The sequence below is a fragment of the Poecilia mexicana genome, unplaced genomic scaffold, assembly GCF_051168715.1.
Source record: "Poecilia mexicana isolate PSO_F unplaced genomic scaffold, ASM5116871v1 scaffold_8, whole genome shotgun sequence".
NCBI lineage: Eukaryota > Metazoa > Chordata > Actinopteri > Cyprinodontiformes > Poeciliidae > Poecilia > Poecilia mexicana.
The window spans coordinates 5,993,265-6,020,355 of NW_028263377.1; the positions used below are offsets into that span (position 1 = coordinate 5,993,265).

Below are 27,091 nucleotides of genomic sequence, written 5' to 3' on the forward strand. Positions count from 1 at the left end.
AAGCTAAATGTTTAGATTGTAAACTAAATAAAAAGCTTGTGAATTAAATATTTAATTTGGAACAATGGCATTTCTAAATGTATGAATAACATGGTGAAAATATGACTGAAAAATGATCACCCACATTTTCGTTCTCGGTGACAGAATTAATAAACCAAAAATATGTTCATTTTTTTACTGTGTAGCTTTACAGCAGGCTAAAAGTGTAAAATTGGGTCTCCATTTTTACACTTGGCGCCCCACGGACTAATCAACTGCAACAAAAGATTAACTTCTTTTAAGTCTTTTGAAAACCAGAGGGTGCCAACAAATGTGGTGACTGGTGCTCCAAGTATGTCAGGCCTAATAAACCCATTTTAATAACCTCCTGCACCATAAAATGTTGATGCAAGAGGAAGCCTTGCGTCACACGATGTGCTAACCAGATGGACCTGGTTAGCACATTTCCCATTTATTCAAGTCACTTCGAAATCGTCCTCGTCTTTCCGGAAGTTCCAGATTTCACCTGTTTTTGCCGACCACGTTTGGTCAGTACGTTACACCTGAGGGTCAAACTCTTCTGTTTAGACAACAAATTAGCCACCTTGGTTCCTTCGGGTGATAAGTCCTAACCTGCTGAGTCGGATGGATTGAGAAAGACTCCAAAAAAGTTAAGACTGCGGCCCCACTTTCTCTCTCTCTCTCTTCGGTCTTCCCTTCTAGAGAGCAAGAGGCGCTAAATTATCTAACTGTTACGACAGGATTATCAGAGTGGGCGTGGCGTGTGAGGTCGGATGACGACCATGATGATGGCGGTGATGAGGGGTATGATATGTGAGCGTGGATAGGACGGAGGGGGGTGGGAGAGAAGGGAGCGAGGGGTCCGGGATGGAGGCGGACTCAGAAACAAATACACACACACACACACACACACACACAAATACACACGCACGCAGGGTCCCGCTGGTTCAGGCGAGGATAGGCTCCGACCCGAGGTGAACTCCTCGTTACAAATAGGAGCTGCGGCATTCCAAGTAGAGCAGAGTGGAGGCGCTCCACGCCGGTGAATAATAATATTAAGTAACTGCGCTGAGTGAGTCTGCTTTATTTAACCGGAGTGGAAGGCAAGAGGAAGCAGTTTCTTTCTGAGTGGCGGAAAAAAAATACGATTTAAGAGGACGTTATTCCGAGAGGACTGGATATTGAACTCAGGTAGGTTGCTTCTTGTTTTCACCATTTGAATCACTCAGACATCTTCTGCTCAACAACCTTCACTTTTAACTTGATGATTCATTCACATTTTGTAAACGTCAAATCCAAGCGTTAAAAAAAATGCGTTGGATTTTTATTTATTTTCTTTTTTCCCGGACTGTTTCAAAAAGTTGAAACGCCTTACTTTATTGTTTTTTTGTTTTCTTTTTTCTCTCCCTTTAACCGGTTTGAGCGGAGCGAATCTGCGGATGAAATGTGTCAGATTTCAGTGACGAGGCGCGAAAACAGATGCACAGTCAGTTCAGGTGTAGTTAGAAGTGGCGCGACGTGAGATCGGTATGTTCCTGTTACTGAGACATGTGGGTCAGCAGTGCCGGACAGAGAGCCACGATGAGCGCAGACCGACCGGAAACCGCTCAGCAATTACGTGATTCTGGTTCATTGACGATAACGATTAACCTGATTTACACTCAAGACTCGAAATGATATGTGGATTACAATTCTAAAGAAACATGAATTAAAAAAAAATATATATATATATATATATATATATATATATATATATATATATACACACACACACACACATTATTTTATTGTATGGAGATAAGAGTTGTGTGAATTCCACCTTCCCCCTCCCCCAAAAAATAGTTTGGGTGATGACTACATCTGAGTGTTGCCTCATATTGGACAGGTAATGAAGCTTGTAAGGAGGTGGTACAAGCTGCTCCTATTTTATTCCAGAGATGTGATAGGGTTACATAATATTGTGTTGTAATGACTCTTGCATAACAAGTACAATTCTCTTCTTTCACCACTAGGTGGCAGTGCTGCAGCATTTTCCAGCTATAAGAGTTCCTGAGAGTTGAGCGAAGTCCATTTAGCCCTCAGCTGTCAGTTCCTGGCATGATGTTTGAGGAGGAGTCCCAGGGTGGGCAGGAGTTGCCCGTTCTCCGGACAGTGGATTCACCCAGTGCGGCACCTTCCAGCAGACCTGAGGGTCCTCTGTCCTTCACAGATGAAGCCGTGTCCATACTGACCTCTAGCAACCTGCTGGCCCGCTCCCTGCTGGGTCGCACCTCTGCAGTCAAGCGCAAAGAGAGTCCAGCTGCCACCACCGCCCGGCGCAAGCGCGAGTTCATCCCCCAGGACAAAAAGGATGAAAGCTACTGGGACAAAAGGAGGAAGAACAACGAGGCGGCCAAACGTTCTCGAGAGAAGCGGCGTGTGAACGACATGGTCCTGGAGAGCCGGGTGCTCGCTTTGCTGGAGGAGAACGCCCGGCTTAGGGCGGAGCTCCTGGCTCTGAAGTTCCGCTTCGGCTTGATTAAAGATCCGTCCAACACACAGATTCTACCGCTTGCTGGAGCTCCTCAACACAATCTTCCAAACCTGACTTCCCAATATTATCCCCACAGAGCTGATGGAGGCCCTCAAAGCTCAAATCCCAACAACCACTTAGGCCAGGCAGGCACCAGGAGCTCGAGAGAGGCTGGCAACATCTCAGAGGACTCTGGGTTTTCTACGCCAGGAGGGTCCAGCGTGGGCAGCCCCATCTTTTTTGATGAACGCTTCGGCGACCATGGGAAGTTTTCACCGCACCGAGTGGAAGAGATGGCTTATGACCTCCAGCAGTCACCGGTTGATGTCCACCACCCTGCGGCACTCACCGTCGGGAAGCCGGACCCAGCAGAGGCGATGAAAAACCTTCCACACAAGCTACGTTTCAAGACCCCCGGGAGTGGGGAGGGCCTGGACATCGGTTGTGACAATGCCAGCGTAAGACGCAACCCTCGGGAGACCGGGAAAGGGCCGAGCGGAGGCGAAGTAGGAGCGGCGCATTGTCCCGGCTCCTGGGTCCAGCAACTGGAAGGGGAGGAATGCCGGAAGGAGAAACAGACTCTTCATTATGGTACTTCTGCTGCCGGCTGTAACCTCCATTCTCCTCCCACGTCTGGACAAAGTGACGTCCAGTATCAGCATGAGAACACTTACCTGAAATCTCAGCTCAGCTCCCTCTCTGAGGAGGTGGCTCAGCTGAAGAAGCTTTTCACAGAGCAGCTCATGTCCAAAATCAACTGATGGACAGAGGGGGTTTGACGATGTGCGCTAATGCACGGACTTGTAAGAACATTTAGGAGAGAAAAACAGCAATATAGGGCTTGTCCCGGCATTCAGAAAGACTCATGTTTAAATAGTTCTCCGTTGTTCTCAAATGTACAGAGTGTTACATCATTTGGCCTCTCTGCCATTTCATACAATTGTGTTTTGGATCATCTCATACCTGAAAAGAAAAGGAAAATCAGGTACAAAATGGTGTCGTCTATGGCAGGATATTTTGTTTATTTGTACCCACCTGGGGGTTATTTTGCACAAGATTCGACAATTTAAAGTTATTCTTCATTTGAACTCGATGTTTCTTAAAAGAAAATGAGGTTATCTATCAACAGAAGGCTGCTTAGGATTGTTTTGCCTACATTCAGGACATAATATAAAGTTAAATAAAGTAAATTAGATGTGAAATTGTAGCATTTTATGACATAATTTATGAAACTACAGACAAAATTATCTAACTTTCTTGAATTAACTGAGTACCGATTGGTTTTTTTTATGGGTATGAAATGGTAGGGTGGGACACAATGACCACATGTGCTACAGTATGGCTACAAAGTGGTGAGATGGTGAACTGGCCCAGAGTCTGATATATTACGTCTTTTAAACACTCGTATTATCTGCTGTTTAACAACAACTTGCTGTGATCTAATGTCCCGTCTCCGTTGCTCATAAATGTGAGTCTTATCTGTCTGTGTATGCAAAGTAAAACACTGTGACAGCAAACAACACACACACACACACATCACAAAACGAGCCGCATTTCCATTACAAATGTGCGTAAAACTCTGTCGATATTCTGCTAATGTCGAAAGAACACAATTTTGCAATTGCGCCGTTTCCATTAATTAAGAAACGCAGCTGAAATCACACATGGATCAGTTTGTTTGAGCAACAAGTCATTCAAAAACATCATCTTCCTACCACTTCCTGTCGTTAGCTTTTTTTTCTTTTTCTTAAATTGGCTTGTTTTCTGTAAGCAAATTTATTTTCATAATTTCAATCTGCGCAATTATAAGGTCAATGGAAAGGAAGTCAATGACGGCTTCACACTATCGCCCGACAATGCCGAAGGTAGATGAAGTAATTGAGGCGGTTTTATTTACCACTCTATTAAAGGCCTGTAAAGCACAATCAGACACAAACAGTGAATGCACCATGAGATTAAATTAACTAGTAGAAAGAAAAACACAACTCCTCACACGGCCCAGAGGCTTTCTGAAACATTTGTCTTCAGGTTTGTTCCGACTTGTTACGCGGTAAAACATTCGCTTCAGGACAAACACCGCAACTTGTACAGTTTTTGTTTGTGTGTGTTTTTGTTTTTTTTAACCCATTCCTTTGTTACCATTTGATCCAGTCTCCACTGTGTTTCTGTGCATTTTCATATTTAAAAACAATAAACGGATTTGACATATTCTGTGTTGTCAGGGTGAATTAATCACAAGGATCGCGCTGCGGGATCGTGTTTCTATTCAGCCTCGCCTTCTGACCCCTTTCGAAAGGCATCAGCGACCCTGAAAGAATGAACCACAAGAGTCTATGATGCTGTGTAAAGGTAAAGATTTAGGCTGACAAGTGCTGACGGATGCAGGAAGTGAGGAGAGGTTGCACACTTGGCAGGTTTACAGTCTCTGCAGGAGGCGATGCAGGCCGACTGCCAACCAGACAAAGACAGAAATGAGTGTCTGCTTTACTCAACCGTCCCGGTTACAGACCCTCAGAACAGAAGACATTGATTTTCACCAGCTGGAGGAGAGTTTGTGTGGATGGTGTGAACAATGACTTCTGGGAAAGTTTCTCAAATTATCACTTTTTTTTTTTGCAAACTCCCACACAATTCTGATCTGTTTTTGTTGTTCTTTAAACAGTACTGACTCTTAAACAGGAAACTCCAGATTGCATACCACCATAACCTCGAAGGTGAAGAAAATGTCTCAAGGCAATCAGCAGAGGGCAGCAATGATATTCCCTTTAGCGTTGCCATGGTGCACCAGCATCTGAGTGGCAAAAAAAGAATTTTATTTATTTTTTTTATTAGCATTTTGAACCTCATTAACCAAAATAAGTTTGATAAAAGAACTCCCACTTAAAGTATAAACATGTGGCGACAAATAAGAAGTAAAAAAAAATATATATAATATATCGCCACCTCCCTAACATAATGGCCTAAGTCAATTTTTGCCAAAATATGATTTAGGGAAAAATAAAATTATATATATAAATCACTTTTGGGAAAAAATGACTTTGTCCATTATTTTGGGAAGGTGGCATTATTTAGAGAAATTCCTTATTAGGATAATATGTAGAGCCAATAAATAAAGACGCAGCAAAAACGGATTCCTTTCTATAAATAGGTTGCAGCTACGTAAGAAAAATGCAGAATATTCAGTCTAATAAGCTGTTTTAATTTTTTTGGTTATTTTGATACATTTTGTAACAATTTAACCAGTTTGATATGCACTATTATATGTTTAATAATAGAAGAGAATCTCTATCAGAGGGTTTTAAGCATGATTAATGCTGCAGGTGTAGAAGGGAGTGACTCAATGGATCCACTGCAACACGCTGCTGGAACACTACCATCCTCACACACCCAAAGCAAAAAAAAAAAAAAAAGCTGCAACCCCCACATCCCCCTCATATGCTTATTCTGTTCCCCCCTCATTTTTTTTCCAATGAAAGGATAAAGCCTGTTGCTAGGCAGGCAGTGCGACAGTTGCCATAGGAACGCTTGCAGACATAGCTAGAAGCATGGAGGGGTGTGTGTGTGTGTGTGTGTGTGTGTGTGTGTGTGTGTGTGTGTGTGTGTGTGCGTGTGTGTGTGTGTGTGTGTGTGTGTGTGTGTGTGTGTGTGCGTGTGTGTGTGTGTGTGTGTGATCGTCGGGTTAGGGTGGGGATAAGGATGGATAGCCAATAGAGAGGGACTGATGCAGAGGAGGAGAGACAGAGAGGGGCGGGGGTGGGGGGGAACCCAAGTTCACAGCCAATGGGTGTGCTCCTTCTGCACTGTCTGCCCCCCCACTTTCCTACAGAAGGAGACAAAGAGGTGCAAAGGAATTGGGATCAATATTTAATTCTGGAATATGGGGTTACCCTTTAGATTATGGAGCATAGAAATAAATAAATAAAATGCACCTCAGACGTGAAAACGACTGGTTTGTTTCAAGTAGAAACAGAAAAAGTACTGAAATAAAAACAACATGTAACAAACAAAACAAGTACACAACTGGTAAATGTTTCTTTAGTATTCATTCAAATATTTATCAAAAAATGTACGATTTATTCACTTTTAAAGAGGCAGTATGGTGTTATGCGTTTTTCAGGCACATAGTGCCATTTTATAACACAGTCAAGTCACTGTGTCACCTTCAGTTGTATCAAATATGACTTAAAACAAATCCGACTTTGTAATTTAACACCTTGAAATTGGGCCTTTGTCTCTTTAAGAAACTCCTGCTATTTTTGGAACTCCGCCTTCTGGGGGTCATCACAACATGGTTCCTCTATTAATCCTTTAACAACATTTTTTACCAGAGTTGCACTGAGAAGTAGCTCCTATACTAGATGCAGAAGTATGCTAATTGCTGCTGGCTAGTCTAAAGGATCTGAGAGGAGGAGTGGTTGCTTGGAAACTTCAGCTCGAAGGAGGAGCTTTATTCTCGAAATCGGCGCTAGGTCTACCCAAGTGTTTTGTGCAGCTGAATGGTTGCCATGGAGAGGATTTCTCAAACATGCAGGAAAGAATCAATGCAACACTCCAGGTATGTTTTTGATGAGGGAACAACCTAATAATCACAAAAAAGTTGACTTTGTACAACACTTCCCCTTTTACCGCCACCAATGATGCAGTTATCGAATAAATAAATAAATAAATAGCTTCCGATTCCTCCGTTCAGGATGCAGGACTCAGTTCACCATACATTCCTCCACTTTGCTGTCTGAGGATGCATGGAAATTGTTCCATGAACAAGAACCCAAACTGGGTAACCACTAAATCGGTTGCCGGAAAAGTGAAGCCGCTGTGCTTCTTTACTTCCTGCGGCTACGTGGCGGCAGTTCGCAGATCCCGAACAATCAATGAGCAGATTGGTCTCACACCGTACATTTGTTGCCTCTCCAGGAGGGAGTATTTTTCTCTGATTCCATCCCCTTTGTGCCACTGTGAGGGATAACAGCTAAAACAAAATGGATAGTGTTTAAAACACAGATGGGTAATGTTTCCAAGAACTGCCCCCTGCTCTTTGTGTAGGCCACTTCCAGCAGCACCGGCATGAAACGCGACTCGAGCACTAGTTTTTTTTTTTGTTTTTTTTTTTACTTAACTGGAAGTTGATTTTTGGAATAGTCTTTGCAAAAGAACTTTTCCCATGTTTTAAAATCCCATTAAAAGCACAAACATAAATGTGCTCTATTTGAAGATCAAAGAAATAAAAATCACATAAATTTCAACATTTTGTTTTTAGGTACCTTCTTTGCTCTGCCAATTTTGCACACAAATATTTTAAATTTTGACAATTTCCCCTCTATTCTAACAGGTTATGTTTTTGTCTGTGGCTGTACAGTTTCAGGACATAATTGCAATACTACTGCTGAATAATGAAATGAAGACCAATGTTTTCTTAGTTAAACTCCTTTTCCGTCACCATATTCTCTCCCATAATCTCTATGAGAATTAGAATATTTTTTACAAAAAGACTGGAAAGTAATAGATATGTTTCCTAGGTAACATTGGATTGTCAATATAAATTTTGTGGAAAAAAAAAAGAAGAAATATCTAGATTTTTTTTGTGTGTCAGTTTTGTGGTATGTCACTTTAAAAGTCCGGCTAAGTTCATTTAGTTAGACTTAAAAGGGTCTTCAAATCAGCCCTCACAACAAACAGATGATTTTTTTAGGCAGTTCATTAACCTCTTTTTTATATGAGCGACCACAATTTGTTCTTCCTGCAAAGAAAAAGAGCAATAAGAGAACTGGGATGTGCAGGGAATGTGAGAGATATACCAACAAGATGATTGTGACTGTCTTTATTTCAAACTGTGGATGAGGTAATCCAGGAGAAACCTGCCATCAGCAGACCCAGTGTAGTGTTTAGAGACGACAAAACCACTTTAACTTCTCCAATTTGATCATAGTGAGTATATTTTGAGAAACACTGTTTTTCTTTCTGGCACGTGCTAGTTCTACTTCCTCTAGGGCTCGTCATCATAAACACAACGTTTATTGAGTCCCTATAAAAGTGTAAAATTGTGTTTTACAGCTTCTAAAGGAGTGTTCATCCTTTTTTGAGTATTTATTTTGGTTTAAATAGGTCATAGTGCTGACAGTGATTTCCTTTGATTGTTTAAAAAAGAAAAAGAAAAAAACAACAGAAAAAGTGAAAGGAAGAGCAGCCAGACCTAAAAGGCTGTGCAGCCTTAAGAAAACCACTGATAAGGGAGGTTTATCAGGGGGCAACGGGTTCAATCTGCGATAGAGAGAATAAAGCTTGGACTCTGGACCAATGAAAGAAGGTCAGATGAGTCCAGATTTACCCTGTTCTGATGAAGTTCAGTTCCTACTGCGTGAGCCTGTGGGGGCCGTGCTGTGATCTGAGGTTGCTACTGTTGGTCAGGCCTCGGTTCAGCCCAAAGAATGAAGTCGGCTGACGAGCTGAAAATATGGAGTTTCACTCACTACGCCAGAGAAATTTCTCTTTTCTGATTGGTATTTTCCAAACTGTCAATGCCAGGATTCATCGGACTCCAGTTGTGCAAGAGTTGTTCAAGAAACATGAGAGTTCATTTTCACACGTAGGCTGACCACCACAGGGTAAACAGGTTGCTCAGAGGGTTTGGTTAGATTGACACAGTGCAGTGTGAAAGTGAACCAGCTGAAAATGTATCAAATGTAGCAATTCCCTCCCCCCTCCCCACCATTCCCAATCGAACCAAGAAAACCAGCTTTTGAGGTGTGAAAACACCATAAGTTGTTCTTAGGAATGATCGTGCTCTGGCACGGTTGTTCTTTTTTAACACACATTTTAACGTGTCGCATCAGAAACTGTTGTCGGAAACAGCAAAATTTGAAATAAGTTACCTGATTTTCTGAAAATAAAGTTTTTACGTTTGCTTGAGTAGGCTTTTGACTTTTTGAAAGAAAGTTAAGTAAAAGGAAGAGATGGAAACACATTTGCCGAAGAAGTTGCAACATATTGAACGCTCCCATCCACTAGATCAGGGGTGTCCAAAGTCGGTCCTCGAGGGCCGGCATCCTGCGTGTTTTAATTCTCTCCCTAGTGATAGCAACAACCTCCTCAGCAAGTCAATGTTCTCCTTAGGCCTCTAATGAGCCATCATTTGATGCAGGTGTGTAAAACCAGGGAGAAAACTAAAACATGCAGGATGCCGGCCCTCGAGGACAGACTTTGGACACCTCTGCACTAGATGGTCTGTTCCTTACCAAGGACTAGAAACTCTGAGAAAGTCCAAAACTCCAGCGCAGAGGACAGAACGGTAGCTGGCAAGAGGCAGTCCAGGCTGGACGGGAGTGGAGGATCGCTCCTATTCAATGGAGAGTCTGGGCCTCACCAGAGGCACAAAACATGGAGAAATTTCTAAGTCCAATGTGACAAAATCACACTTTGTGTAGCCTGATTGATTCACTTCAGCAATTTTTTTGGGAAACATATCTAATTGCATTTTTGTTTTTTTTTATTTTTTGGCAACATTTTAAAAGTTTGCTTAAAATGCAGGTGGATGGAAACAGCTGCCCTGTGATGGACTAGCAACCTGGCTTCATCCATCCGGACAACCTTACACAGACAAGCAACGACTGGATGGTTTGGTGTACTATCAGGACACCTATTTTTGTACCACAGTAATCTTGACATGTTCGAAAAGGAGCAGGAAGAAGTAAAAAACGTATGAACTCCGACTCCATAAATTCACACAATATTTCAGATGGACCCTCATTAATAAATCAAATCAAAAATAAAATAAAAAGGTTAATTCATTTTCTATTTTATCTGGGGTAACATATGGCTAAGTATATACATCCATACCCACATACTCATATGCGTTAGCCTCAATTTACATATTCACATTAGTGCTGTCTCTCACCCCTGTTTCTATAGCTTGTGAAAATGACCTCCTTATATTTCCTTTTAAATTGGATTAAATTTTGACTTTGTTTTAACTCCTCATTTAACCTGTTCCATAATTTTACCCCATGAATTGAAACACTAAAGCTCTTTTTTGTTGTCCATAAACTACGAATCCTTAAATTTGAGTAACCCCTCAAGTTAAATCCCTCTTCTCTTTCAGAAAACATGCTCTGCCTGAACTCCAGCAGCAGTTTATTAGATGCCTTAAACTTAATTTGAGCAATTTTAAATTCCACCTGCTCTTCTAATTTAAGAGTTCAAGATTTTAAGATGACATTCACAATGATTGTGAATGCATCTGTCTTTCTGTAGTTACATGGTTACAATGAGGCATTAAAATCTAATGTCCATGAAACAGCGTGGCTCCAAAAATAACTTCTGTTTTTTTGTTTTGTTTTGTTTTGTTTTTTTTCAGTGCCTTGTTTCTGTGTTTGCGTTTCTACTCTGTGTCGCTTTTTTTCCACAGACCTTGATCTGACTGAGGCTGGCTCGGAGCCTGACCCGGCCCTCTCCGGCCCAGTCCCCGCCCCTCCCCGCTCCCTGCAGCTCCCTCTCCTGTAACAGGATTTGAAGGCGAAAGAGGAAAGGGGAGGGAGGCAGAGCCAAGAGAGAAACAAAAAACGTGACTAGGCACCCAAAGCCTCCTGTTATGCAACAACTGACCTACTAACATACATTAGAGACTCGACAGCGAAAAGGAGAGAGCGAAAGGAGGAAATAAAGAGAGGCAAAATAAAGAAAGGGAGGGCGGGAGGAAGCGAAGCGATCATGACGGGAGGAGCGCACCAAAACAAGGCACTGTGGTCGCACATCTACCGCCGGTAACACGGCAGGAGAGCGCTGCTGTTTTTGGAAGCGTGAGCGAGTTTTGAGAGAGACGCAGAACACCGGAGACCCGGTCGGGGAAAGGCGCGTTGTTGGACAAGAGAACCGCGTGGATTCTTTGATTTTTTTTTTTTTTTAAATAAAAACGCATTTTAAAGGTAAGACATCACTGGACATATGCCGTTACCAAGTACCCGGTGTGCAGGTTCGTCTCCGCTCTGTTTGCCTCCGGTGTGGGGGTTTGTTTTGGTGCCACCTGGGCGCGCCTGACTCAATGTCAAGGCGAGGCTGCTTCCAGCTCTGTCAGCCTCCGCCGGGGCTGCATGTGGGGGCAGCCGCGGAGGTGTCGTACCCCGAGGTCAGGGGGTTGGGATGTGGGGGGCTCCAGAACCCGAATTTAGATACGCTGTTAAGTTGTAACATAAAGTCTGTTTACTTCGTTGCCCATATGGTCACAGTAAAAACCATGTGGAAGTACGCTACACTGATAAAGCAAGCTGGTAGCATTTAATGAATGCAAACGATCCAATTTTGCATGGCGGTTTAACAGCTTACTTAAAAACGAGGTACATTTCCGTCCGATTTCTAAGTAGGCTAACTGTGTTAAATAATAACATTAAAAAATATACTCATTAGTTTAAAATAAACTAAAATATAATAATAAAAATTAATTAAAGCAATGCTGAAATAGTAATAAAAAATGTTTGCCTATTCTAGCAAATTAGCTAGTAGCAAATTTTACTTTAGTATTAGCTTTGTTGGAAAACTAGCCGAAGTTGGATACAAACTCAAAATTCTTGCTCCAATATCCAAACTTTTTCCACCACAGTAGCGGTGACAGTTCATATTCACTCGGTAAGAACATTTGGTATGAATATATCAGCCCTATGATTGAGACTCAACAGGACAGTGACAATCGCCAACATTCTTCAGGGAGATTTCAACAAATATTTGGGTAAAATATGTTGCCAAAATAAAATAGATAATATTAGAATTTAATAGCTATTAAACATTATATGTACAACACATATGCTTGGTTATAATGTGAATTTTAATGGCTAAAATTTAATATTCCAAATTAATTTGTAGAGTGTAGGAATCTCAACTTGCTAGAGGAAGACATTAGTGCTCTTGTCAAAAATCCTCTCTCAAATTCGGTAAATAATGATAAACTAATTAGACACTTAAGTTGTTAACTTGGGTGTCTTACAATAAAGCCAGTATAAAATAAAGGTTAACTAGACCATAACTATCCATTAAATTTAACATGAATGTTTTGGTAATTAAGTTTGTTGATTTGGAGTAACTTCAGTAGCAAATTGAAGTTACACTACAACAAAATAATAATAATGTGTTTTTATTGTGCACAGAACTTTTCTTGGCTTTACCAGTAGTAGTTCGTACAAGCAGCTATTTCTGCCCTATGAATAATTTATCAGCCTCATAAATAGAATCCTTCCTGCCACAGAGGCTCTGAGCCTCGACTTGTTCTGCATGTCCACCAGCTTTGTTTTAGGTTAGTAGGCTAGCTCATGTGGACAGGCGGGGAGAGAGGGTGGGGAGGGAGCGGGGTGGAAAAAAAAATCCTATGCAGGCTGAGAGGACACACTTCTCCCCGTCACGTGTAGCAGCTCTTTGTAAAAGGTTACAGCGGGTGCCTTTAACCCTTTGGAGCCCTGAAGGTTGCAGCGTGCGCCGCGACTGTGCCGTTAAACATTTCAACACATCTGGAGCTTGGATGTGTCTTTTTTCTTTCTTTCTTTCTTCCTTTTTTCCCTCCTTTTCTTGTTTACAACTTACACTTGGACTCATGGAAGCCACGCGCGGACAGCCCCCACGCTGCGGATGAAGAAGGGTGAGGTCCTGCGTGGGTTCGAGAACATCTGGATCAAATGTTGGGGTCAGAGGAGGTGCGGGTCTCTAAAAAAAACAAAAAACAAAACGGGGGAGATGGGTTTCTACTTTAAATGTGTTCAAATGGATGTTGTAGGAGAGCGTGTTTGTTGTTTTTTTTGTTTTTGTTTTTTGTTTTTTTGGAGGTCGTAGATGAATTTCACGGCACAGTTGGAATCGCCTCGCATGACAGAGGATCCGATTAAATATGCATGGACACGATTTGTCAGACAGTGCAACAAAGGAGGCGTGCGGGGTGACATATTGTTCACAAGGTGTTGCTGGCTCTGCGAGATTTATTTATGCATTTTTTAAAAATATATATATTATTTATTTGTGCCTTCTCGTCTGAACGCATGCCGAACTTGCACCCACAACAACCAGCCCTTTAAAAGGCTGCTGATCTGTTGCGTCACGAGTCGCAGGCGCTAAAGACGTTTTATAGGAATAAACCTGATAGCTGGGAACACACCTCCGATATAGGACCTCTGCGCAGGCTTTATAGTAAGCCGCACGTGGGTATTATTACAGCTTTTCAGGAATGCCATTGGTCAAGCCGAGTCAAAAACGAAATTGATAACATAGTTTGGTGTGAATTAATATGATATAGTTGAGCTGTGTCGTTGCAGAATTTGTTGTGGAAGTGACAGAACCATGACTTTTACACGCACCGTGGCTGTAGGAAGACATAGGTAGAGGGAGGGGGTTGCATAATAAATGAATTAAATAATGTAAATACATCAGAGAATGGAGCAGATTATGCAATCTGCGGAAACCCCGTAGTCTGCGGCTATACGCAGCGCCGCGCTTCTTTTTGCTGCGGACCTGGCCGCTGCCAATTGGTCGGCGTGCGAGTTGGGTTTCTGTGTGCCAGCTACGAATGTAGGTCACATCGGTCCCGCGGGAGGGGACGGGAGCTGAGGAAGGCGCGCGACCGCAGCTGACTGGAAAGGCAGAATCAGAACCCCACCAAAATAAACCTGAGCCATAACAAAGAGCTGAGGCAGTCATGCAGAAGCAGGAAAGTGGAGCAGCAACTGAACAAATAACATTCATTTCTAGGTGCAGCCCCATGCAATTTTAATAACAAAGTATATATTTAAAAGCAACAACAACTCCAGTGAGGAGATATCTAGGAACTTGAGTTCAAGTAGGACGGAACAACAGAGACTTGTGATTTCAGAGGTTACAGCAGAATATTTGCAGGGGGTGAGGGGGTTCTGTTGAAATCTAATATCATATTGTCGTTATCTTTTAACATAAATCCAGATAGCCTTGAAAGCGAAGGTCACAGCTAATCAGAACCAAATGCCTCTTTTCCACTGAGCGATAATGCATGGGCCTGTGTGGTTTGGTACCCATAGTAAACAGTTAACGGGTACAACCAACCCATAATGCACCACTCCTGGACCCCTTCAGTTGTAGTAAGATGGTTAGCATGGTGCTAGTGGCGTCACATAACACAGCCCATTGATTGGGGGACAGAAAAACGTCACTGCGCTTGGAACAAAGCGGAAGACAAACTAGTTCCTCACGTTTGTTGTCGCCAACTTGGATATTTGGATCCAACCCTGACTGCCCAGTGAGAGTCCAACTGGCGGTGGAAACGTCTTTCTAGCCACAATTGAATAGCGTACCAAATCGCACCGACTTGTGCCGTACCGCTCAGTAGAAACAAGGTGAAAGTGAATTTTTAGTGCCGTAAAACAATTTCCTGTCACTTTACTTGATTACTTTATTAAAAAAACTTTAAATGACTGTCATATTCGCATTGGGAAGTTATTCATACTAGAAATAAAGGCATAAGTTTATTCTTTCGGAGTAACGTTTCAACTGAGGAGTACGGCAGTTTAAGAAGAAAAAAAACAGCATTTACTTAAACTGCTGTAATCATTTAGATTTTTTTAACAACTCTTTACTTTCATATTATACATAGCCCACTGATAATGTCTTTTTTAATATACTAGAATGTCACCTCCTGTCTAAATTTGAAATAGTGGTTGAGAAAGAGAACGTGAAAAGGCGTCCATCTAAAGAAATCTATAAATGTCACGATGAGCTTAAAGAAGTGCTAACCAAACTTGACTTTTAACATCTTTGTTCGAGTTAAATGTTGATTGGTGTTATTTTTGCTAAAACTCACATGGACTTACTGATCCTAAGTAGCCATTAAGTTAATGTCGATAAATGTCAAGTGCTTGGCAGGACACCTTCACTGGTAATGCTTTGCAGGTTGAGTTTCACACGGGACGGTCATTAGCGGCACACCGCCTCCGTTCTCAGGTTCTTGTGTAAACTTTGGCTTCTTTGTTTAATAACCACCAAATGGAAAACATGAAGACGGTTTCAAGGTTCATTAAATAGCATTTTCATGAACCACTCTGAAATGTTTGAAATCGGAGTTAGTTTAAGACGACTGAAGTCCGCTTTGATCTCCGGCCGCTAGCTTTAGCCTGAGGCACCAGCTAATCTGGATTTGTACTACATGAAGACATTTTGAGAATTAAAATATTAAAAGGGATAGTTTGGAGCTTTTACGTATATTTGTTGAGCCATGATCCGCAGTAGTTGCCTTACCTGTCGTAAGATGTCGGATTATAGCTAATGTGACACTTGAAAATGTGCCAGATATCAAACAGCTTTCATAAAAGACTGTTAGATTGTCGTGCTCCTAGATGACCAACATATATCATTTCTCATAGTCACCTGATTGGGAATATTCAAAATACTACAAGACCAGAAAAAGTACATTCATCAATGCAGTTGTGCAAATGATGCAAAATCCAAGTTTACTCCATCCAAGGCAAACTCGGAATGGGCTGACAAGTGAATTGCAAGTGATAAAGCAAATTCATACAGTTTGTTGTCCATAGTTGCCAACTTAACACCAATGTTGTTCAGCTGAGAAAAGCTAATAATTTACTCTTGTTAAAGTTGAGATTTACTAATATACTGTAGCTTTGTATTCCCTTAAAGTTGAATTGTTAAAGTTAGCTAAAATGGTGTGCCATCTGATTAGATGTTAGCTTGCCACTGCTTCCAAGATTTCTTCACTTTTCTACAAACTTTCATCTACTCTATTACTGGAAATAGCGTCACAGAACGTCATGTAAAAAAAATCTGTGCTATGTCTATAATTAAAGTTCTGAGGGTGTCTACCTTTGCTAAACAAAACTGCGGGACAAGACATTATAGTTAGGAGCTCTGTATGGTTCTCATCCTGGCCTACTTTTTTGGCCTGTGGGCTTTTTTGGAGTTTCCTGGCACATGGACTGTGATGAAAGATGAGGGCCTGGCTTTGTTATCGTTCTGTGGTTTGGAGCCAAGAGAAAGGCAAATTACAGCATTTAGTAGGCCAGGAGAGCACATGTGACTGGTACACCACATGGACTGAGTCACACTACTTTTATTTTTTTTCTTTTCCTTTTTGAGAAAGAAATGATACGGCTCGTGTTCGTGGAAAGGACTCTGCCTCGCCTTGTTGGTCTGCTGCCCAGACCTTTACCTCCACCCCGCCCCCATTTTCATCATCTCCTTGACATTTTTTTTTTTTTGCCTCTGTAAAACTAAATCAACAACTAGCCTTGGATTTCAAGCCTTCCTTGCCCATGATCTCCAACCTAGCACTTGCCCTATATTTAATTTGCCCTACTGTGAGCAGAGTGTGGGGTCCCACGGTTTAAAGGAGCCTCTTTTTTTTTTTTTTTTTTTTTTTTTTTTCTTTAATGTCGGACCTGTCCTCAATTCCTGAAACAGCCCCCTGAAACACGTGCTGGAGCTTTTGAACCACTGTTTCCAAGGCTCACTGCCCCATTTGGACTCCTTGCGGTGTGGGCACTGCGGTTGTGTGAGGGAGTTCAACTCCGGATTCTTTTCCTCTGCCGTCATTTCCAGAGTGCCACAGAAACCGAGCAATGACACGTGAAGTATTTATGACGAACGGAAAGACTAATCCAGGTCAAGGGAACGCTTATGAGGGAAATAAGTGGGACACAAAGCAGGTTTGCTGCCTCAGTGCTTGTATTTGCATACTCGGTCTGGAAAACTACTCTTTAGGGCGGGTTTTTCCTGGATTTAGCAGAAGTCCAGCAGAAGTACTGTCATTGAAGGAGTAGTCGATTTACACTTATTTACACAATTAAATGCAATTCGATAAAGAAAGCGGTGGTAGAAAACGGTTAGCTTGTTAAGGTCATTCATGTCTTTGCTCTTTCTGAGGACAGATATGGAACATGCGCAGCATATGACGTAAGTCAGCCCTGCGTTTCTTAAAACCTAAAACTGAGCACGTGAAGCTGCTGGTTTCAGGGAAAAGAAAAGAGCGTCTGATATGATTGGCTGTGCCCTCCGTTTCCCCATTTTTTTTGTTGCTATGGGCGACAAATTCCTTGTAATGATGCAATACCGACAGTGTTGCAACTGCTACTGGTTCTCCCCCTACCAGGCAACCAGCATAATCTCTTTGTTTTAACTCTCTCCCTCTTATCGGTTTCTTCTGCTTCTTTGTTTCCACTCCACTTGCTGTCGTATTTGTCGATATTCACAAAACGTTCTAATTTGCCACACTTCCTTCTTCTTTGTTGCTTCTCTTCTCTTCTCTTTTTTTATTTTTTTGGACTTCTCCCTTTTCTCTGTCTGCCGGTCGGCTGACCTATATTCCAGCGAAAGAATACGGTAGAGAAAGCCAGGCTCTTGTTTACGGAGCGCGGCTCGTTCCCAGTTTCTGGGTCAGTGGGACACGCAAATTAAAAACGCCTCTATCTGCTCCGTCTTCCTCTCCCGTGCCGCGGAGGCACATGTCAGTCGTTTGCGATGTTGACCTGAAACGGTTAAGTCAGGGAAAGCTTCTTCCAGCGGTGGCCGGCAACGAGTTGACGCAAATAAGATCCAGCTATGTTGCATTTGAACTGTGTGGCACACTCAAAAAAAAAAAAAAAAAAAAACTCAACAAAGCTTTTTTTTTTTTTATTTTCCCAGAATTAAAACGGGAATCTTTTCATAACAGGATCTGGGGAGGGGGAGAAGAAATGAGCAATGCTCTAAATACTTATGCATATGTGAAAGGGCACATTTGATGTAACAGTGTCCCTTTCTGCAGCCTAACCACACATTTGAATGCAGAAAGGGATCTTGTATTTATTTACATGCAGTACAAAAGAACTATTTCCTTTTTTTGTGTATCCTGAAAAGCAAACAATTGTCTCAATCTAGGTCAACTCCGAAGGTTAGGAAGACAATAAACTTAATTTCCATATAGATATTTTTTACAATTCTGTGTAAGAATTCCAGCTTCTTCCTCGGTTACAAAGCAGGCGAGGTGAGGTGAGTTTCGCTGATATGTGCAGGTGAATCCAAGTAGTGTGTACATAACAAATACTTAATCGTAATGTGTTTCTCATACGCAAAGTCACACACTATTCGGAAAATATGACATTATTGTTTGACGTTGCAATGATAAGCTCGGTTACAACTAGCCCACATTTTTTGTCTCACATGGCTTTACCTCATCACATCCCAACCTGTTTTTTTGACCTTAATCATTTCACACTTATCACGTCAGACGAGGGCAGCAAGGGCAGCGGAAAAAAACAAACTGTTGGCTAAATATATTATATGTAACCAGATCACGAATGCAGATCACTTATTGAATATAAAACCTACCAAATATTGAATTAATGCGGTCGGTTGCCATTGCATTATTGCACACGTTGATACTGTAATGACAACTACAATTTTATAGACTGTGAATGTACCTGTAGATCGAAGGCAGAGTAGAGAGTACGGTATATCATACCAGGCAAGTACTTGCTTGTCTTTACTTTCCAGTCAGTACACAAAACATGAACCAAAAATGTTTTAGGAAAAATTAAGGAATTCTTAATAGAAAAGAGATGTTATCCCACAAGATCTCGCGATATCTTGTGGGATCAGGGAAGTCTGTCTCATAAAGAGAAATATGAGGCTATTATATGAAGATGTGTGCTTTGAAATTTTTTTCCTGTTGTATCAGTGTTGAAGTCTCTTATTTTGAGGTTCTTGAGTCGCTCCATTGTGTTGACGCAGTCTGGGTGATGGTGAACAATCGGTGACAAAACCTCTTACGTCTCCTAACTCTTTTAAATTACTTTTGCAGCAACAGTTTGGATACTTTGTAGAACAAACCTCTGATGTAGTCAAAGACAAATACGAAACAGTTTAGAGGCAGTGCAGGAATACAGCGATTAGCTAGCCATTAGCCACTAACGATGCTAAAGTTGGCTCCTACTTTGAAGTTTCTCATCGGCATCAAGTCTGGTGAACCCAATAAAATGCATCATTTTGCTTTATCTCATGAGCAGGATGCAACCATGAACACTAAGTCATTAGTTATTCTTCAAAAATTTTATATACAGAACTTTGTAATTTTCCTGAATTTGTCTTGAAAATGTCATTCTTTTTTTGTTCATCAGCTATAAAAAAAGGTGGTAGGTCACCCAACACTGCTCTAGAAGACTAACAAGGCTTGAAAGTCATAGGCAGAAATACAGAAAAAGCAACCTGCCTCTTTTATGATGTTTTTAAGGTCTTATAGACACAGGTGGTCAGATTAAGATACAGGCAGTACCTTGTAGTCAGTCAATTTTCACACTTTATGCTAACCCATGCCATGTCCCACCTTTCGCCTCTTTTCTTTCCAGGGGCTCTTGACCTATATTTATCGGCGCCCCTCCTCCCAGCTTCCCCCACACCTCCAAATCTCTCACTAGAGTCTCGGCTTCTTTATCCTTGACCTGCATTAGCAGATGCCTTTGTCTGCCTTATCTGCGTGCCCTGTAACATCGATTTGGCATTGACTTGTTTTGGCCAAGAATGCTGCCACATTCCTTCATGGATGAGCACATTGGATTGGGGGGTTGGGGATTCAAGAGTGCTCATAGATGGCAGTTCACCCACACAAAATAAAATAGACCCATGATGAAGGGCGTTTTTTTTTGTTTTTTTTAACTCCGACAGATCTGCAGCTGACTCAGCCTTTGCTCCATCTTTTTCGAACATTCATCAGACAAAACAAAAGAGCTAATCCTTACACAATCCAGTTTTCATGCTCTCAGCATGTCTGCAACTGATGTAATTTCAGTGGAGCGCAATCCAGTTAAGCATGTGCTTGTCTTGGCTGTAACATGTAAGCAAGGCATAATGACCACCTCTTGGTTTAGCGTCCAGCTAGCCTTGAAAACATGAGATTTTCAAGTCCTTGAAAACAGGCGCATCCTTCTTCCCCCACTGTCCCCCACTGCATCACAAAAGCCAACATCAACATGCCAGGAAACGGGTCAAAGGTCACAGTTTGCAGACGGATCGCATCAACAGCAGGTCTAAAAGGTCAGACGCTAAGGTCTAGCAACCATTCAGTGGTTGCCAGGGGTTACAGAGGCGACAAAGACCAGACATGCCAAAACATGAGACGATGGCTCCGTGGTTTTAGACATAAATCTTTTATCTGCATGCATGCTACGATGTTAAAAAATAACTAATTTTTAAAATCTTATAAAAGATCAACTAAGACAAATGTATGTCACAGACAGTACCATGTGGATTAACATTTCTTTTTTTTCCTTTCTTTGAATGTCTGCAGCCTTTCATCTTGCAGTCAGCTGCAGAGAGAACAGAGCGAGGAAGGGAAACTGAGACCAAGGCTCCCCAAGAGGCTAACATGCTGAGGTAGACAGAACAGCCTACAGCCTACATCCTGCAGCCTGCGTGGAGATCTAGGACGCTTCGTCTTCAGCTCAGCATACTGCTGTTAAAACATATAGCAGTCGAGATTGGAGACTGATCTAATTCACCTCTGTTCTTTTGGACGCTGAAAGGAGAATCCCGAAAGTGGATAAATGAGGGTTGCCAATATTAAACTTCACTTGTTCTTCATCTTTTTGAGCTATTTGGACACTTGAGTCCCAAACGATAAACAGGCTGCCTACTCCAGGAGGCAAGGCGTTTTCATTACAACCTCATTATTTCAAAGTGGCTACTATCAGTTACAAGAATGGAAAATTTGAGTCCAACTCTGAAAACGTTGAATAAACCCTCAGGGAACAACCTCAACAGCATCGAGACCTTCAATGGTTACGACGAGACTCTTCAAGGGACACCGGCGCGCTTGGGGCGTCTCATCAAACCCAAGCCCAATGTTACCTGCAGACGGAAGCGTCAGTTTATTTCTGACGAGAAAAAGGACGCCTCCTACTGGGAGAAAAGGCGCAAGAACAATGAGGCCGCCAAGCGCTCTCGGGAGAAGCGCCGTCTCAATGACATGGTTTTGGAAAACCGTGTCATCGCACTGAATGATGAGAATGTGAGGCTCAAGACCGAGCTGCTCCAGCTAAAGCTGCGCTTTGGCCTCATCAGCACAGCCTCGTACATTGAAAAGAGCCAACAGATCAGCGTGGCAAATGATGGCGGAAACGGAGGCTCTTCCTCGTCCTCCTCGTCCAATCAGTACTACTCCAGCGGTTACTCAAGTGGTTCTCAGGTGATGATTAACTCGGACTCCTCAGAAACAGAGCAGTCGGGACACAGCGACAGCCACAGGCAGCTGGTGAAGTACTCTCCGCGTGGCTCCCTCTCCGATATGTCCGATGGCTCCTCGAGGGACAGCCCTGAACCGATGCCGTTTGAAATCAAACAGGAGGGAGACAGGCTGGAGATGGACATCACCAGTGACACCACAACTCAGATTATGTTCAACATCCACAGGGGTCCGACATCTGCGTCCACAAGCCACCAGATTAAGCAACATCAGGAGATGGATGCAGCGTATCATCACCACCCGCACCTCCTTCAGCAGCAATCGCAGCCCCATCAGGTGACAGTCGCTGCCGTCAAAACTGCCTGCCAGACTGTCCCTCACCCACCTGCTGCCCAAAGAAGTGTCATCCTGTACGGCGCCAGCAGTGCCTCCTATCCTGTTGATGTCGTCACCAGGCCCCTGGATGTAGATCTGCAAGGAGCCTTAAAGCACAGCAGTAGTCAACTGCAGCAGCCCGTCACAGAGACCTCCATTGAGACTCTGGCTGAGGTAACAAAGCAGCTGGAGAGAAAGACATTGGACTCTCCTCAGTATGAGCTGTCAGACAGCTTTAATGAGGCTAAAGAGAGAGAGGTGTACAGAGTCTGTCAACCTACTCAACAGCAGGAGGGTGGATCACCCAAAGAGCTCCTCAGTGAACAGGTGGAAGGGGTTAGGCACACCCAGTTGTACCACCATCTTCAACAACCACACCATTCCTACCTCAGTGCACAAGATGAGGAGCCACCAGTGCTTAGCTACGAGGGTGGACCCAGAGCCGACGGCTACCTTCAAAGCCAATCAACGTCATTAAGTGACGGCGATCCTTCTGACAAAGAGGCGTCAACAGACGATGAAGAATCCCTGTCTTTGTCCTGTTCGGACATGAGCAGCATCCACAACCAACATCTTTCCGGGATCCTCCAATCCGGTTCGCCTCTCCCCCAGTACCCAGGCTGCTCCCAGATGCAGGGATGGGATCCCCAAGGAGAGGTTCGGGGAACGGCGCTCCCCCACAAACTCAGACTCAAACACCGTGCCATGAGCACCGGAAGCAGCGGCGGCAACTGCTCCGGACAGGAGTCCCCAACCACTCCTCCCTCTGCTACCCCACCTCCCCTCCCTCAGCACCCCTATCTTTCCCTCTCGCCGTTGCAGAACATTAAGCGAGAGAGCTCGAGTGGAGCTTGCAAACTGGGGGCGTCAGGAGAGGGTGCAAAGAAGGAGAGTGATAAAAAGGAAAGCGGAGGGCGACGGAACAAGAGGCGAGATTAGGAGGCGTCACTTTACAACTTGAAGATTTAAAGTTCTCCCCTAAGACTATTCTGCCATCATGCCTTTGCCCTACTATGAAATGCCCTTCTGAATCTCTGAGGACATGATTCTGGGCTGTACTACCCACCAACTCCCAGATTCAAGAAAAGAACGGACATATTGTGGGCTGTGTATCATATTTGTATATGTTGTACAGATTTGTCATTTCTTACATCCTCTCCACACTTACTGAAGCATGTTTGTTTATGGGGTGAGGAGAAATGGAACTCCCTGTTTTTTTTCTACTCTTCTCATTCAACAGGATCCAGTAGAATACACCGGCGAAAGCACACTTTTGATATTATACAAAAAAGGAATGTAAACGGAAAGAAAAAAAAATCAATTTCCAACGAATTTGATACATATCCAGCTGTAGATAAACATACAAATGTATGGGTCTCTGCCTTAACTATAATCAGATGCAAATGTACACCTGGGATATCCCCTCGACCAAAGAAGCACCAACACTACAACTACTAGTTTTCATGTCTCACTAACTCAGCCCTCACTCTTTCCCTTTCCCTACGAACCATCTGCATTATTTCAGAAGAGATCATGTCACAATTATTTTTGAAGCACTTCTTTTGTACATAAATGTGATATAAATGAATATATGTATCTATTTTAAGCATCTATTTTAGGAAGAAAAAAAAGAATACACATCCAATAAAAATGAAACAGGAGGGATAAATCTAAAAATGGCCGTCCTCTGACAAATCACAACTATCGCACAGTAGGGGTGTAATGAAAACTTGTAGCAGAGATATTGCAGTGATTAACCATTTGCTGACATCATGTGACTGCGTCTAGTGAAGTTTGTAATCTATTAGTATGACCCCCGACATGAAGACTTGTGCTTTCAGTTTGAGAGCTTCCATGTTTGAGACTCTTATTTTGAAGTATGAAAGGAAGTAGTTCCAGATTAGCTTTTTGTATTGACAGAATCTGTTAATAAAGACTGCTTTCAGGCTCCTTAACAAGTTTTAAGTTTACATAAAAGACTCCACAACTTTTAAATCATTGGTCTGACAGCATTTTGGTTACAGTTACAATGACATTCAAGATAGAAATGATTCTGTAGTGATGCAAGAATACAGCGACTAGCTAACTGCTAACGACGCTAAAGCAGGTACCTGCTTATGTTTCTATCTGTCCACTGTTACCCAAAGAGCTGTTTTTGAGGGTTTTTTAAAATAACTTTGGGCTCCACTTGACCATCTCAAGTTCAAAATCTAAAAATCTTGCGTCTCTTCAGGAGTCACTTTTTAAACACGACAGACTCGTCTAACAGACACGCTGCTAACAAAGCTAAAGTTAGCATCTGCTTTCATGCCTCCTGTGGGGGTCATGAAATTGAGTTAGACTGATCAAATTTAAGATGTATAATTCTACACTGACTAGCAAGTTTCTAAAAAAACACATTTTAAGATTTCTTAAATGTTTATTTTATTTGAAAAACCCTGAGAGGAAGCATTTCAATGACCTCAGAATGAAACAAGTATGAAACCGAATGTGTGGACAAGTCAAACTTGGACTGCATTATTCTATACTGAATATAGACTCGTACATTTATGTGAAATTTTCTCATAACAGGAGGAAGCGTGTCTTATTATTGTGCGCCATCTGTGTTGTTACACCCCTACTGTACAGCCATGTTGGTTTTGGTTGCAGCAGGATGCATTTAGATGAAACCTTTCTCTTCTGATTGTTGAGCTTTGGCATTAATCATTGGTAAATGTCGTGTTTACACAGAAATGGCCATCCGTTGCGGAGAGCCAGCAGCACTGAAAGGAGAATTTGTTTCTCCCCGAGGCGAAGGCCTCATTAAAATGTTTGGATTAATGAACCTTTAAACCAGCCTTTAAATATTTGGTGGAAATCACCGGCTGCAGGCTGTAAGCCTTTTTAGTTTCTTTGAGCTTTATCAACCATATCTTGTTGTTACTATTCACTGGCCCAATGTATTTATTTCCCTTGCCCGTCAACATGCCATTCACTGTACAAAAAATGAAAAGCACAGGAACGTAGACGGAGAATGTGTACAGACCCCTTCAGATACATATCATAGCTTAAAAGTAGAACGTTACATTCTGGCAAAGGAGACAAAAGCAAGAGGAGTTTAGACAGATTCATGTAAAAACACTGCAGTGCACTGAGACTTAACGTAAACCCTGAATACCTACTGTTTACTTTTTATGTCATGGACTATGGGTCTGTAATGTGACCAAATATGACCATCAAGGCCCATGACACACATTGAAAATTATTTCTTAAGGGGGAAAGTACAATATTAAATTGACTTTTTTTGAATTTTGCATCATATTGAATTATTCCCTCGCTAAAAACATCCCTGGAGCGTTGCCTTGATTTGAGAAATCCTTTAATCTCCCGTGGCAACCATTTAAGCTGTGCAAAAATGCCTGGGTGGACCAAGCCCCGCCTTCGAGGCGCAGCTACTACATGAAGGCGGCGCTTCAGAAAGAGCATGGGTTTTTAAAGGGCCAGAGGCCCAATTTTAAGGCGTTAAGTTACAAAGTTGAATTTCTTTTAAGTCATATTTGATATGTATAGCATGTTTTTTTAACAACTGCAAGTAACAAAGTTACTTGTTTATGCTATAAGATGATACTATGTGACTGGAAAACACATAATTCTGCCCCTTTTAAAATTAGGCTAAATAACTTAATCCCAAAGAAAAATTCAGCTTACAATTAAACTGGACTAAATTTCTTGAGCTTTAACTAAAAAGAGGGCTCCCTCCTCGTTTCCTGCCTCTATTATGCATTTCAAGGGGTTGTAAATCCCCCAACTTTCATGGTAGTTCTGCAACTGGATTGTGACAAAATGCCTTCACTGGATTCTAGTTTAATGTCTATGTACCATGTTTGGCTTCTCTTTTTTTTTTTCTATTTTTGTTATATTTTTTTGGTGCTTGTGTATAAATGTAAAGCTTTCACAAACACTGTAACGTTTGTTTCATTGGGTTTTGTATCCTGTTTTCTAGTCCAGGTGACGTTCTGTTATCCTCTATGCCGTGTCTTTGCTCCTACTGACTGTGATGACATGTGTTTGCCTCATTCCTCTTCGTCCCCCTCACTTTTAAAGTGTGTATTAAAACGGTAATGTTTGTGGTTTTTTGCTGATGGTTTTTATGAAAAAAAAAAAAAAGAAGAAGGAAAAAAAAAACACGGCTACTTTGGTGTGGTGTTTAGAGACGGGTGGTGGTTGGTCCGGCTGGTCATTACCATGTAAAGACACTAATGTTCATTGTTGAAAGATGGGAGCGTTTCAAGAAAAATAAAAAGTGATGTTGCCCTGTCGACATATCAATGAATTTCCTTTTTCTGAGTCTTTTTGTCTGTGCCTCAAAGTAATCAAACTGGTGAATTAAAGCAGTAAGAGACGATGAGCTATTACCATTTTACCAGAATTAACGGATCATCTCTTACCCCCGACATGCGACAGGAAATGAATCACTGTTATTAAGAAAATGGGAAACATCTGCACACGGCTCCTTAGTGCTCTAAAACAATGGGATTCGAACGCCGTTTTCTCCGGGTCTGCGTAATGTGGATGAAAACGCTGTTTCAAGACTCTCATGTATAAAATAAAAACAAGCACAAGCTTGAAATTCATCTACAACTAGATGGACTTTTTCCAAAGTGCCTTAAGCGACATTGAAGACGTTCTGCAGCTGATCCCATGCAGATGAAGGTGGAGAACTCGTCCCCAGTTTGTGTCCTTCTATCCTTCCTTTTGTCGGTATTTCCCTCTTCTGTCCATCCTTTCTCCTTCTCTCCATTGCACTTTATCCTTTTCTTTTATTCTTTCTTCCTTATGCAAAAAAAGGAACACAAGGGAAATACTTCTTCCCTTGTGTTCTTATTTCAAGCCTTTCTTCCCATCTTTGCTTATCTTCTTTCTTCCTTGTGTTCTATTCCAATTTCTTGTCTTTTCTTCTACCATTTACCCCTTGTGTCCCTTTTTTCTTTCTTTTCTTCTGTGGTTGCTACCTTCCTGTGTGTTGCATCCTTTACTTCTCTGATTCCTGCCTTGTGTCATGC

At 42.1% G+C, this 27,091-nt stretch overlaps 2 protein-coding genes across 3 annotated transcripts; both read left to right on the forward strand.

The window, feature by feature from the left end:
* Window positions 1–807: 807 nt before the first annotated feature.
* Window positions 808–4,720, forward strand: nfil3-6 (nuclear factor, interleukin 3 regulated, member 6). Its single transcript, XM_014996488.2, has 2 exons — window positions 808–1,191; window positions 2,013–4,720. The coding sequence occupies exon 2, from the start codon at window positions 2,098–2,100 to the stop codon at window positions 3,271–3,273; it is 1,176 nt and encodes a 391-aa protein (XP_014851974.2). The 5' UTR covers window positions 808–1,191; window positions 2,013–2,097; the 3' UTR covers window positions 3,274–4,720.
* A 6,046-nt stretch (window positions 4,721–10,766) lies between these two features.
* nfil3-2 (nuclear factor, interleukin 3 regulated, member 2) lies at window positions 10,767–26,361 on the forward strand. Of its 2 annotated transcripts, none has more exons than XM_014996485.2 (2): window positions 10,767–11,430; window positions 20,781–26,361. In XM_014996485.2, exon 2 carries the CDS (start codon window positions 21,192–21,194, stop codon window positions 22,986–22,988), a length of 1,797 nt encoding a protein of 598 aa, XP_014851971.1. In that variant the 5' UTR covers window positions 10,767–11,430; window positions 20,781–21,191; the 3' UTR covers window positions 22,989–26,361. The 2 variants fall into 2 exon arrangements, with proteins under 2 accessions (XP_014851971.1, XP_014851972.1); XM_014996486.2 differs by lacking the exon at window positions 10,767–11,430 and adding an exon at window positions 11,448–13,182.
* Window positions 26,362–27,091: the final 730 nt, after the last annotated feature.